The 14305-nt window shown below is 47.0% G+C and overlaps 1 protein-coding gene across 12 annotated transcripts in view; it reads right to left on the bottom strand.

Moving 5' to 3' along the window:
- The window catches only part of TENM2 (teneurin transmembrane protein 2), a 1195335-nt gene that overhangs the window by 36797 nt on the left and 1144233 nt on the right, over positions 1-14305 (bottom strand). For 9 of the 12 annotated variants that reach the window (XM_075996266.1, XM_075996268.1, XM_075996271.1 and 6 more), the window contains 4 exons: positions 11217-11237; positions 7099-7331; positions 5701-5855; positions 3661-4535 (listed from right to left, as the gene is read on the bottom strand). In XM_075996266.1, coding sequence (XP_075852381.1) covers positions 3661-4535; positions 5701-5855; positions 7099-7331; positions 11217-11237 — 1284 coding nt within the window. The remainder of the gene's footprint in view (positions 1-3660; positions 4536-5700; positions 5856-7098; positions 7332-11216; positions 11238-14305) is intronic. The other 3 variants (XM_075996267.1, XM_075996269.1, XM_075996277.1) reach the window with 1 other exon arrangement.

Raw genomic sequence — 14305 nt, 5'->3', positions numbered from 1 at the left:
GCGACACGCGGTTCCTTCCTTTCGCCACCACGCAGGGACTGCATGAGGAGTTCATTCTCTGGGGCCCAGGCAGGCAAGGATTTTAATTGCAATCCACTGCAGTTTTGGGACAACTGCCATGTCCAGGCTGCTTTCCTTCCTTAAACAACAAGAAGTAGTGAAACTGGGGTTTCTACTTTCGGGGAACAGAGCATTGGGGTAGAGACCAGAATCTCATGGGCAACAGGGAGAAATTTTCTTTAGCTTTCAACATTCAGCTGCCTACAGCTCTGCTTACTTCCCCCAAGGGGTATCTTCAGATTTAGATCTCTTTGCAAATAACTCTGCATGCAGGGGCAAGAAGCTATGAGTTCCAGTGATGGGATCCAGTGCCAACCCAATGAAACCGGCCCGGCCTTGGTCAGCGTGGTGCTAGAGGCTGCTTTTGACTCCAGTCAATGAATATTCATCAGGCACCTGTTATGTGCAAAGCACCGTTCAAGGCACTGGGGATATGGCCGGGAACAAAAGGGACAAAAATCCTTGCACTCATGCTAGATGAAGAGGGCAAGACGAAACCAAGATTGAAAATGTAGAGCATGTCAGATGGTGAGTGATAAGTGCTAGGGACTAAAATAAAAAAGGGAGAGAGAGGAGAAAAAGAGTGTGAAAGGGTGGCTGTCATTTTAAGTCCAGTCCTGTGCCTTTCAGAGATACAAGCTTTGTCTTCCCCAGTCTGGGAACTGAGCAGGCACAGTGGGAATTCCAAAGGGCATTCCCACGTCCATTCCGGTCCTGCCCAGCTCTCCAAAAGCCACTTCTCGACACAAAGAGGAGAGAGAAGGGTAAAGTGCTTTGCTAATTTGTAAACATGTGCTATCTCGGTGGATTAGCACCACGCCCCTGTGCAGTTTGCATTATTTCCCCCATGTGGCCAATGTGGACACTGAGGTTCAGAGAGGTTAAACCACTTGTCCAAGGTCGGCCAGGGAGCATGTGGCAGAGCTGCTGTCCGCAGCCCTGTTGTCCCAACACCAAGATCCAGAAGCTTCCTGGCATGTCTTCTAGGGAAGGCTGTGAAAATCTGTGTTCCTTCAGGGCTATAACTAAACCAGGATGCTTCTTCCACCGGGACCCAGTGGCCTACATCTGGGGAAATCTTAATACCAAGGCTGGGGCTTCCTGGAACTTTCTGAAACTGGCTGATTATAAAATGGGGCCACGGTGATATATCAGTGTTCTTTCCCCCCACCTCTCTCTCTTGCTCCCAGAGTTATTGATGGGCTGGCCTTATTGAGCTACATCTTCACCAAAATTCAGGGACAGGTCCCAGGTGGAGTCTGAAGGTAGAGTTCCAAATTCTATTCCCATCCCTGTTTTGGGACACTGGTGTGTCACGCAAAGAACGTTGGACTTGGACATCTGGATTCCAGTCTTGCCTCTCTACTGACTCCCTGTGTGGCCTTGGAGGAATCGATTCACTTCTCTGAGCCTCAAATTCTTTATTCATAAAATCGGGGCAATCAAACCTATACGTAGAGGGTCATTGTGACAACTGAGCAGATAAACAACTTCTCTATCTATAAAGTATTTTTTTTTTTTTGAGACAGGGTCTTGCTCTGTCACCCAGCCTGGAGTGCAGTGGCATCATCATAGCTCACTAAGACCTCAACTCCCGGGCTCAAGTGATCCTCCCACCTCAGCCTCCCAAAGTGCTAGGATTACAGGCATGCGCCACCACACCTGGCCTCTACCCACAAAGTTCTATGCGGAGGGAAGATATTGCAACTTCTCTCACTATGGGGGGATTTGCATGCTGCCTCATGCATCAGGGTAGGGAGCAAGGAACCCTAGTAAGGAAGCTGTCAGTGAAGGACAGACTGTTTTCTAGTAGCCTCACGGCCTCTGTGCAGTTTTATTCCTTCCTCTCCCCTTCCTCTCCTTTCTCTGAAGTTTTGGCTAAAGCTATCGGTCTTGACCCCATGTCATGAGGCTGACGGGAAGTGGCACATGTTTCTGATTTTTAAACTGCCAATTTGCTGACCGTGTGTAAAAAGTGCCATAAATCAAAAAGAACTCATCATCTTTTTACGAGGGAAAAGAAAACCCTACACATCTGAGGGTTTGTGATCATTGGATTTACCCATATTACAGGAGGGAAAAAAAGCAGCTCATCAAATTAGGAGAGAGAAAAAATTATTCAGCTTTAATGTAACTTTTGAACAAACATTAAAAAAATGTATGACCCATGCCTGTAGTTTCGTTAATCTAGGGTCCCCTCCTGGAAAATATTTTCCCTTTTCGATAGAGTTCATGCCTGTGGGTGCTCTTAAACCTGAGCGTCTTCACTATGGTCTCTAAGATAGGGCTCATTCAGGCCTGTCTCCCTGAAACTGACATTTCTTCCTCTCATTCAGGAGAGCCAACAAATTATTCCTGAAATGCTTCGAGTCTTTAGGTGAAACTGCCGGGAGGGAAGGGAAAATCCCAGCGGTTTTGGATTTAATGCATAGCTTTAACCTAACTTGGTGTGAAAGCCAGAGATGGCGCTCAGGCGGTACCCGCAAGGGCAGAGTCGCTGGCTGGTAAAGTCTGATCGAGGCCCAGGTCCCCGAAGGACGTTAGGAAGCTTCAGAAGTCGGAGAAAGAGCTTTGCCCAAAGAAGCAAGCTAGAACCCGGGGAAAGCAATACTGCAATGCATCCCATCTCCAGCAGGTGGCAACAGCTTCCTTTTAGTAATGCCCTCGCCCCAGCCCATCGGAATACAAACAGGAAGTGAACATTCCTGGGTTTAGGAGTGGCTCAACAAGGAGGTCTTCTGTCTCACATGTGCTTCTCTCTCTGTGAAAGCTCCTAACTTACTAAATTCTCAGGTAGCGGCAGCAGCCAGACAGAAAGCAAGCAAGGACTCCAAGTATATAGGGGTTTAATGCGCTCTCTCACCACCAAGGAGAGCATAATACTACAAATGCTATTCCCGTCTCAGCCGGCTGCTGGGGAAAGCACGTCTCAGCCCCTTCCTCCAGCCAGCGTCCCACTAGTTAATACCTGCAGCAGCAGGCAGTTTGACCAAGAACCGCCTGCTGGAGCTAGGGAACACAGCTTTTTTTGTTTTTTTTTGGCAAAACAAGCTGCGGGACTATTAAGTATGAGATAATTGTTAGGGGAAATATGACCAGCACTCTCATCTTTTAATATACCTAGCGCTTAATCTGTATTGATCTGCTTCTGCTAAAGAGGAAATTCAGAGTTTATCTACCTGCCTGTGCAATCAAGTGTGTTGCTGGACCTATTGGCAAATTACAAGAGCCCCACTGGGACCCTGCCTTTTAGGTTCTAATTTCCGCACCCATGGCAAAACACGAGTAATCAGCAAAGTTAATCAACACTTTATCTCCCAGGTGCTGTGCGTGTCCAGTATCCTGGAATTTGAATGGCAAGCGCAGGCAACGGGAATTCCCAACTCTAGTAGGGAGGACGTTCAATACCGGAGACCCAATAGAGCAAATCGTTTAAGAGTCAGGGAGAGAGGGAACGTGAATATCTTGAGGCCATAGGAAATCATTAAAGTTGGGAAGACTATGTCACTAAGCAATTTAAAAAGTTACACGAACGGCCAATCCTGATGCCAGCTGGGGCAAGGTAGGTGCTCTTCAGAGACACTTCACAATCACACTTACTCATAGAAAGTTGTCCATCCCGTCTCGTCGCTCTTGGTGGCCAGGAGCCCAGTGTTCCCATCGTAGGTCATGAGGCCGATCTCCAGGTTCTGTGTGGACACGACTTTGAGGCCTCCGTTGGTGCCGACGGTGAGGGTGATGATCTGGTTGTCGGGCATGAGCAGGTGACGGGGCATGCCACTGCTGTCCCGCCGGATCTTCAGGGAATTTCCATTGTTGTCAATCAGTTCCGTGACGTCATTGTCAGCACTGTACGTGAAATTGTACAAGTACTCCCCCGTCACCAGGCTCACGGTGTACTGGTGGATGCCATCGGCGTTGAAGACGTACAGCTCCTGCTCCCCGGGGGACGCAGCCTCGTACTGGTTGAAGGCATTAAGGACGGGCTTGTTCTTGCTGACCGCCCTGATCCGGATGTTTCCGAGGTCCGCGATGTAGATGGTGCCGTCCGGGGCTACGGCTAAGGATGACGGGGAATTGAGGATGGCGTCCGTCGCGTAGGCTTCATCTCCCGAGTAGCAGTTGCAATTGACGTCGTTTTTGCAGTCGCAGTCCGAGGCTGCCCCGGCTAAAAGGCAGATCTCCCCGTTGGTTGTTACCTGGCGGAGGCGGTTAATCTTCTTTTCGTCCGTCTCGGTGATATAGAGGACCCCGGTGTGAGAAATGGCGATGGCGCTGGCTGACTCCAGAGCAGAGTGGATGGCTAGTTTGCTGAGAGAGTAGTCAATGCCAGGGACCTGGCAGTGCATGGGGCGCCCCGCAATGATGCTGACTTGGTGGTTCTCGGTGATTCGAAGGATGACGTTGTTCTCTAGAACGTACAGGGAGTTATCCATGGGGTTGACGGCAAGGTCTGTTGGCCATTCCAGGCGAACCTGTGGCATCAGATTAAAGAACAGCCTTGAACATGCCCAACATTCGACTGCAGGTTGTATGCAGCTAGGAAAAAAGACTTAGCTTTTTATTAACACCTTGTACTAGAGATGCTCATCATCGAACCAGCTGCCCACCACCCATGCTGAGTGTGCATAATGGAGAAGAGACTATGTACAAGACATCTCCTACTATGTCGTCTGCCACGACTAGAGGAGGCCACCAGCTCTATCTATGATGCTGCCTCTCAGCTCCAGATGATTGGACCAGCATCAGAGCTGTCATATACGGTTGTTTAGGTAGTTCACTGCACAAGGGACCAGTGCAATCCAACCCATACTCTGCTTTCCAAATCAAGGGCCCGAGGAGGCTACATTCATTTAGGGGAGGCACCTGTGTCTAATTCACAAAAAAGGAGCCATGTGGCTTGGAAAGTGGCCCTGTCCCAAGGACAGCCACAGTGCAGGCTGGCCAGCAAACTGCAACTTGAGTGTTTGCTTGAAAAACTGAATTGCACCAAACACATTTTTCCTCTGTGGGATTTGAAATAAAAATCTCAGTGGCAAGTTGTCAGTTTTGAGCCGAAATTTATGAGCTTGACCAAAGGTTGAAAAGGCCGTTATAGGAAGGGCGAACATATATTCTAGGTTGTTTGAGAACAAATGCTGTACATTTGAGTAAGCCTCTGTTCTCTGCTCCCTTAAGAGCCCGGACTAAGCATGCACTTTCGAGAATATCGTAGTGGGCTCTGCTCTAGTTACTACTGGACAAAGTAAAGGTTTATATAGTGAGGACGCAATCATTTCAGATTAACAGGGAAGTTCTGATTGGCATGTAACACTGTACGGTACATCCTCAAACCTGCAATAATGATGGAGACAAGAGGTAATTACACAGCAACTCCTACCCTGTAATCTGCCACGGCTGGAGTGTGTCACCAGCTCCTCTTTTCTGAACAGAATTTCTCTCTCTTTCCCTCTCATTCCTATCTGACATTTGCCATTCCATCTTGCTGTTTAGTTCACCTCGGGCCTTCTCCAAACAAACGTGTGATCTGTGTCTATGTCTTCCCCTCCCGTTCCAGTTCCACCCCAACGAGGAAGCCCATGAGGACAACAGGCCAAGAAGCAGTGTTGCTCAGTGATGAGAAGTAAGAGGAAGTCCCACCTGGGCTACATCCATGCTGGAATCACAGCTCAGTGGCCGGACGGCAGTGAGGTCATTGGAGCCCAGCAGCGTAGAGATGATTCCATTCTGGTCGACCTTCCGGATCATGGTGGCGTCGACAAAGTACATGAGCCCATTCTTGTCCACTGCGATACCTGAGCGAGACAAGCGGTAGGAATGTATCTCTTGGAAAGTAGGGTTCATGGCTGGAGGTGGGGGTTGCCTTGCAGGGCACTTTCTGCTTAGAACCAGTGACTTTACGGGGATGGATTAGCTCAGAGCAGTGCTTCTCAGCCTTTTAAGGCAAGATCCTTTCTCATGGGCACTGCACTGAGATTTGTATAGTTCCTGGGATGCTGGCTGTATCACCAACCATGTCCCTCCAGCTGAAGAAAGCACCTTCGGCTGCAAATAAATGAACCAAGGCTACAAATGAACAAATGAGGAAATAATCTTGCATCTGCTCTCTTTAGAAAGGAAGTTATTTCCAAAGTTCATCGCTCTAAAAATTATTAGTAGTAAATTACTTGAGTACCCTTCACAACCGATCGCAACAATAAGGTTGCAAAACAATGATTCTTGCAGTCACAAACTCTCAATCCAAAATGTATCCTCCAGGAAGCATTCCCAATTAAGCCTTGGCTCCAATTAGCACTTCAATGCCCTGGGGCGACCCAGGGCCCTAGTATTCCCTTGTTGCAGCAGGACTGGTAAGACACAGAGAGTGGCTTCTATTTTTTTTTTTTTGCATCTTCACTTCCCCAGTGTCCAAGTATAAGGCTTTGGCCTCCTTAATCCACGCTGCCCGCTGCTTTCATGATAGCTGAAATTCTCACAAGAATTGGACCCTCAAATGACTGCTTCTTAACCTTAAGTATTTTTAGTCCTTTTGAAAATAGAGATCCATGGGTTCCTATAACTCCTCCATCCCGGACCCTTGGAAATTATACCCATTCTTAATTACTACCATTTATTGGGCATTTACAACGTCAGGCGCTATGCTTTAGACTTTATATACATTATTGTCTACCATGAAAGTCTGGAGGGGTCGGCGGGCCCCGCTGGGCTTTGTTCTGCCCCAGCCCTGCAGCTTGTGCTCCCTCCTGCAGCTCGAGGTCCCCCCCCCCCCCCACTCTCGGTGACTGGCAGCAGTCACAAACCCCCGGGAGCAAGGCACTCCACTTTCCATCTGTAGCATCATAAGTGGGTTTACTTCAAGTAAATAAATAAGTTTTCCTTTTTAAACACCCACCCACACCCCGAAACAATCTATCCCAGTTAGATCGTTGTATGCAAAGCTGTGTTTTGGATTGCTGGGCTTAGTTCGGCTTGTGGCAGGCTCTGTCTGGGGCGGGGGCGGGGGTGGTGGGGACAGGGGCTCTCAGTCCCGGCCTTTACCTCGGGGGCTCATCAGGGTGGCGTCCACGGCCTTCCCTCCGTCCCCACAGCGGGCCTCGTCGAAGGGCAGACACTGCTCTCCCGTCCCCGCCACGACTTCCGAGTTTCCAGCCAGGTCTTTGGCTCCGCTCAGAGACTTGACGCGGTAGATTCTGCGACTGTTGGTGTCCGACACGTAGAGCGATCCCGACACGGGGTCCACCGCCAGGTAGTACTTGTGAGCCGGGTTGTTGCTTTAGGAGAGGAAGCACAAAGAGAAGTGAGGAGGGGGCTGTGCAGCTGGCCCCGCGGACCAAAGAGACGACCACAGCCCTGGCAAGATGCTCGCCTTCCCCAGCGTCCTGCCACTTTAGTGAACTGGAAAGAGTCTACCATCAAACTCAGGGTCCTGACACATCATGACTACTCTTCCAGTTTACTTAAGCTTCTCATGCTACGGTAGGATTCATTTTTCCCCATCATGCCAAACAACGGTTGCCTCATTTTAGCCAGAACTGAAGATCCCACTCACATCCTGTCTTTGTGAGCAGGCTGGTCATTCAACACCAATGACAGGGCACCTGTGTGCCAGCTTCCTTTGTTTGCCCCGTGGGCTTAGTGTATTCTCAGGTGGGACTGAGGAACACTTCCCTGTGACAATGTTTTCTTTCTTTTTTTTTTTTTTTTTTTTTGAGACAGAGTCTCACTTTTGTTGCCCTGGCTAGAGTGAGTGCCATGGTGTCAGCCTAGCTCACAGCAACCTCAAACTTCTGGGCTCAAGCAGTCCTCCTGCCTCAGCCTCCCGAGTAGCTGGGACTACAGGCATGCACCACCATGCCCGGCTAATTTTTTGTATATATATTTTTAGTTGGTCAATTAGTTTCTTTCTATTTTTAGTAGAGATGGGGTCTTGCTCAGGATGGTTTCGAACTCCCAACCTCGAGCAATCCGCCCGCCTCGGCCTCCCAGAGTGCTAGGATTACAGGCGTGAGCCACTGCGCCCGGCCCTGTTTTCTTTTTAATCTCTGCCTCCAAGGCACTAGACTGTTAGTACCAGGGTGACTTGGAGTTTCTCTAACTTTTTTTTTTTTGAGACAAGAGTCTCACTCTGTTGCTCGGGCTAGAGTGCCATAGTGTCAGCCTAACTCACAGCAACCTCAAGCTCCTGGGCTCAGGAGATCCTCCTGCCTCAGCCTCCCAAGTACCTGGGACCACAGGCAAGTGCCACCATGCCCGGCTAAAGTTTCCCTAACTTTTTATGGGAAGCTCTCTCGAGCCACTCTTAGTCCTCAGCCTCAGATTTTCTTTACTGTTCCTCAGTGTGGATATGAATAAAGGTGGCATTTTAGTGTCAAGAACTGTGGCTATCTTGCTGTTATCACATCCAGAATCTGAATCAGTGAGAGAGGAGATGCAGTTTTCAAATCTTGGGTAACAGCGAGGTCGCAGGTGTGAGCCTAGATCCGCCAGGGCCCTGAGCCACACCGGGGGATGAATGTCCCTGTGTGTGCGAAGTGTATCAGGAGGGCATAAGCTCAGAGGCCTGGACCACTTCCTCTGCCTCGTATCTAGGTGTCCTTGGTGAGGCTAACTGGAATGGAGTGAGACTTGCAGATCTGATTTAGGACTAAGACACAGGAAACTCTAAACTCAACTCGGACACAGTTGGTGACATTAAGTACGTCTTTTGGCTGTCTTGGGCCTTAGCTTTCCTATTCGGGAAATGAAGAAATCAAATTGCATCATAGCTAATGTTCTTCCTGGTTCGAAACCCCTGTAGTTCTTCCCTTAGGCGTGTCTGCCATTCGTTGGGGGTTGGCACCAACATGGGTGCTCACACTGTTCCTACCCTGGTTATTAAAATTGCCACCTATAGATGCAAGCAGTGATTGCTGTTTGCCCCAGTGTGGTAGGCTTAGATTTTGGTGCCACATGTCTCAAATGAGCACTGGCTTTTTTTTTTTGTCCTGTCAGTTTTCAAAATTGTGCTTTGGAATGATGGGAAGAGAAGAGTTGGGCGAGGGGAAGGGAGGGTGAGGATAGTGTTGGATGCATTGTCCTGCAGACATTAGCTGCTGAATTGCTAATTAAAATACTACTATTTGGAGTCTTTCCTGATTAAAGGAAAAAAAAGAACTAGGGAGCTATTTTTGGGAACACTTTGTAAGTCGAAGCTACCTTTATTTTTATTATTATTTTTTTTAATAAGTCAACTGATCTGGGACTTTATGAAGCTACCTTTAATTCCAGTTTCTTCTCAGGTTGCTATGAAGACACACATGAGCTGGAAGTCAAGGTCTTTCTAAAATTCTAGCCTAGATAGCTAGTTTGAAAGAGTAGACTGCCTGGGTCCCTTCCCTTTTCTTTCTTTTCCTTTTCCTTCACCTCATTCTTCTTTTTGGCAATTAAGTCATTAGAGAATATCCATACATGCAAAACAAATTAGGGCAGAAAGGGGAAATTCATGCCATTTCTTAATTAGATGCTGCACTCTGTTCCTTGGATGGATGGTAGCTGGCACGACCAGCAGAAGGACCAAGGCGCTGCACATCTGTGCCTATCTGTGAGCAAGATAATTAATTTTGGAGTTTCTAGGGAGGCTTATTGGAGAAGGCTTTTCACAATCTCTTTGAGAAGGGCAGGAAGTGGAGGTCAGTTCTTGCTTGGGGGGACCGTCCTTCCCATGGCCTCCCACTCATTTTATGTTTTTTTTTTTTTTTTTGAGACAGAGTCTTGCTTTGTTGCTCAGGCTATAGTGAGTGCCGTGGCATCAGTCTAGCTCACAGCAACCTCAAACTCCTGGACTCAAGTAATCCTACTGCCTCAGTCTCCCAAGTAGCTGGGACTACAGGCATGAGCCACCATGCCCGGGTAATTGTTTCTATATATATTAGTTGGCCAATTAATTTCTTTCTATTTATAGTAGAGACAGGGTCTCGCTCTTCCTCAGGCTGGTTTCGAACTCCTGACCTCAAGCGATCCTCCCTCCTGGGCCTCGCAGAATGCTAGGATTACAGGCGTGAGCCACCTCGCCCGGCCTGCCACTCATTTTAACCAAGACTCTCGCAGGGAAGCTCAGGCAAGATGGACAGCCATGCTTCCACATCTCTGGCAAAGATCAGATGAGGCATGTGAGTTCTTCCAGGGCATTTCTGCTTCTTTTAAAAATTTGGCTCAAACGGGGTGCCTATAAATCAGCCAACTTTGGGGGTGCCTGAGAAGAAGAAGGCAGAAGACTTTTTTCTATGCAGGGCCTTTCCACTGACTGTGATGGTCTTGTACAATCTGACTCTACTCTTTGTCTAAGTTTGACCTAACGTCATAAAGGAGCCCCTTCCATGTCAAGAAATGGGGAGAAGCATTCCTTTGAAAAGTGGTATAGATTGCTTTGTTTTCTTCTCTTCTCACAAATAAAAATAAGGTCACTTTTCTTCAAGAAAGTTCATGCTGTATCCATTTCAGTGCAGTGTATGTGTGTATGCACATGTATGTGTATTTTACACTCTATCTGCGAATTATACCAGTGCGATTTTAGATGATAACCTTGGAGCAATGGAATGACCAAGGAAATTTAGACAAAAAGTACCTGGTCTACACCCTCCATACTACTCAAAAGTGATTTAACTCCATGAAAATTCTCAATGTATCTGACTGTTGGATTCATTCTGATCAGCAGATTGGCAATTAACTTTTTTTTTTTTTTTAAATGACCATATATCCAGGGGAAAAAATCATTAATGAGTTGAAAATGAGTTTTTGACCCGTTTCCAGTTCATTAAAGCTTTTGTGAACCCAGTCCAGCATTTACAAAAGCCAGAAGTTTGCCTCAACTGTTTAGCCCAATTATGGACTGCACTGAACAGTCAGGATAAAAGTTCGCTGAGGGTTCATTATCTTGCACTTGCATCTCCCGGAAATTCTAATTACTGTCAGCTTATTTGGTTGCTTTTTGACTGCATTTCATAATTGCTAAAGCTTATCATATCCACAACACACAATTAGCACATAAAAAAGTTACTATATTTGGTACATAAAAATATACAACATTACACAAGAAGCACAAAACAAAACAAAAAAAGCAAACACAAGGAAACAAACGAACCATATCAAATTATATGGGAAAGAGTTCTTTATCTTACCTATGTTTAAACTCTTTATTTCTTTATAGAAAGAAAACAGAAAAGAAAAAAGAACAAACAGTTAGCGGAAGAATTGATGATAAAGAAAACATAACATTTTTGTTTCTTGTAGAAAGGGGCCCCAAAAGGGCAATGTTTTAATTTTTTTTCCGCTTGTTACTGACAGCTCCTGGCTCAATAACTTGAGAAGCACCCCTGATTTTGGGTTCCTCCCAGACATTGGAAAACCTGGACAAGAATGCTCAAATTCTTTGACCAGCAATGTGGCTGCCACGTGATCCAGGTGGCAACAGGTGAAGAAGGCTTTCTGGCCAATGAAGGGATAGCAAATGGGCTGCATCTTGGGTGCCAACACCTAACGCCCCGGGACGACTGCTGGGAAAGTGGTGGTTGCAGAATTTTGAAGCCAAATTCCAATTCAGCTATAAAGAGTAGTTGACTCATTTATGATGTCTGCCTTGGGTGCAGGAGGGGGCGTGGTAGCCCCTGTTCCATCTATTTGCCATTGCTACATTGCAGGGTAGAGACCCTGCCCATACCCCACTGCAGTCTGGCGAAGGCTCTGTTGAACTCTCAGGGACTGAACCATTTCCTGTCCCTGCTCCATGCCACCTTCCTTCTCCCATCTCACTTGGTGTGGGATCCCAGACATGCATTCTTTCTCACAGGTAGTACCCGATATTGCGATAATGTCCATAAATGAAATTCACAGACAGTAACATCCTTTTGCAATTAGAGCCAAAGACTCCAGTTGCCATTCCTTATTGGAGAACTAGTAAAAGTTTCGTTGTTTTTTTATTTTAAGAATGAAAATATATTTCAATTTCAACAGGGGAGTAGCTGAAAGTTAACATTAGGGAGACAGGGAGATGTTAAGGCCTCAAGTGAGAAGACTTGCTCCTCATTCTTGAGGCTTCTAGGCCAAAGTGGAAGACGTCCCTGAACCCTTTTTTCCCTTCCAGCTGAGGAAGAGGCTTCAGGGAAGGGACACAGAGAGTTTAATGCCCTGATTCCTGCTCAGGTGTAGCTCAGGTCTCTGCCGGGGGCCATCATTAGTGTTGGGTTTGCACAGGGATTACATTTTTATATTTTATTCCAATGTGTTAGTTTTTGCAAAAAAAAAAAAAGTTAATTAAATGATGCTGATAACTCTTGAGCTCTGACTGACATAGTGCAATTTAAGATTCATTCTGCAAAGCCTGGTGTGTCAGGGTGGCAGCCGGGAATTCTCGCGTCTATTTTATATTGCTTAATGAAAGTGAAATGTTATCTGCCACCAGTGGTAGTCATATTTGGCTCTTAATTATTGCAATATCAATTTCACTTTTTTTTTTTTTTTTTAAGTCAAGATTTTGTAAAAAGACTGGATGGGATTTGGGTCTGCAGACCTGACCTACTTCTTTCCTAAGAACATCTGCTTTAAGTTGATTAATATAATATCTGTGTTGGGGGAAGGAGAAGGGCAGAGATGAGGGATCAAGTCGTTGGAGAGTGGAGAGTCCCAGTGAACACATGGACATGCGTTGGAGAAAGGCTGAGGTCGTGGCTACCCCAGTGCAGCGTCATAGCAGGCTGGGTGCTTAGCAGGCAACAAACCGAAATGACAGCGTCACTGAGTCAGTCTGTGCAGATGAGTCCAGGTGGCCTACATGCAAGGGACAGGCCTAGGCTCTGTGTGCGTGGCCTCAATAACATACACCCGTTAGGTGAGCCCTTTGAGGACATAGTGGTATCTCCGAGTTAAGCATTGAGATGGATTAGCTCTTCACTCCTTGGAGTCTCAGCGATTCCTCTGCAAAATCTTCAGGGTCTCTCCTAGCATCCTCAGCCTGTCTCGCAGAGCTGTCATCACGCTGTCTTGTGATTTATGTGTGTGTGCTTGTCTTCCTCGCTTCTCTGGGAACAGGACAGGACTTACTCATCTTTGTATTGCAGATACTTAGGAGAGAGCCCAGGAGAGAGCCAGGGCTGGGAAAGGGGGTTCTTGAGTGAAGGGAGCAAGGGATGAGGCTGCTTTTCCTAGTGCTGGGCAGACCCTGCCTTGGCCTAACTCCAAACACTCATGTTCTGCTCAGAATTACAAAGCTACAGTCACTTGAGATGTGTCTCTTTCCATTCCAACTCTCTCTGTGTCACATTTTCCCCTGGAGGAGGGTGGAGTTGGAGTAGCCACAGGTTTATTAGTTTTCTGTTCTAACTAAGGGGAAGTTGACTTGGGACACATCAGACAAAGCTTGTCCTCGGTGACGCTGACTTCCAGCATCTGTGGCCTTTGCCTGCCTTCCCCCGTCCCCACTTCTGCATGTCCCCGCCCCCCTCCAGCAGTTGTCACATCTGGGTCGGACACTTCCCTTCTCCGATGCCTTCCCTGATCAGAGATGCCCTTGACTCGACCCCAAAGCACTATGGGAATGTCAGCATGGAGAAGTGGGATAGTTAGAAAAAAGTGTATTTAGGCTGGGCGAGGTGGCTCATGCCTGCAGTCCTAGCACTCTGGGAGGCCGAGGAGGGTGGATTGCTTGAGGTCAGGAGTTCGAAACCAGCCTGAGCAAGAGCGAGACACCGTCTCTACTATAAACAGAAAGAAATTAATTGGCCAACTAAAAATATGTGGAAACAATTAGCCAGGCATGGTGCCACATGCCTGTAGTCCCAGCTACTTGGGAGGCTGAGGCAGCAGGATTGCTTGAGCCCAGGAGTTTGAAGTTGCTGTGAGCTAGGCTGACGCCATGGCACTCACTCTAGCCTGGGCAACAAAAAGCAAGACTCTGTCTCAAAAAAAAAAAAAAAAAAAAAAGAAAGAAAAGAAAGAAGTATATTTAGTATTGCAATATTAGTTTATGTTTAAAAAAAGAATTTTTTTTTTAGAACTTCAAACATTAAGGAAAGTATGAGAATCTTATGTTCATCAAGCCGGACCAACGAAAAACAGGTAGAGACATGGTCCCATTCTTTATCATTTATTGCCTCGTATCAGTTAGGGTCTAATTCCTGAGATGTTCTCAAATTGGGGAGGGAGGAAGGATTTTTTTATCAGAGAAATTTCCCCTAAGATGTTAGTAACTGACAAATCTACTGTGCTCCAGAGG

The sequence above is a fragment of the Microcebus murinus genome, chromosome 21 (genome assembly GCF_040939455.1).
Source record: "Microcebus murinus isolate Inina chromosome 21, M.murinus_Inina_mat1.0, whole genome shotgun sequence".
In the NCBI taxonomy this organism is placed as follows: Eukaryota; Metazoa; Chordata; class Mammalia; order Primates; family Cheirogaleidae; genus Microcebus; species Microcebus murinus.
The sequence above is the reverse complement of the archived record's forward strand: the minus strand, read 5'-3'. Positions and strand labels throughout refer to the sequence as shown.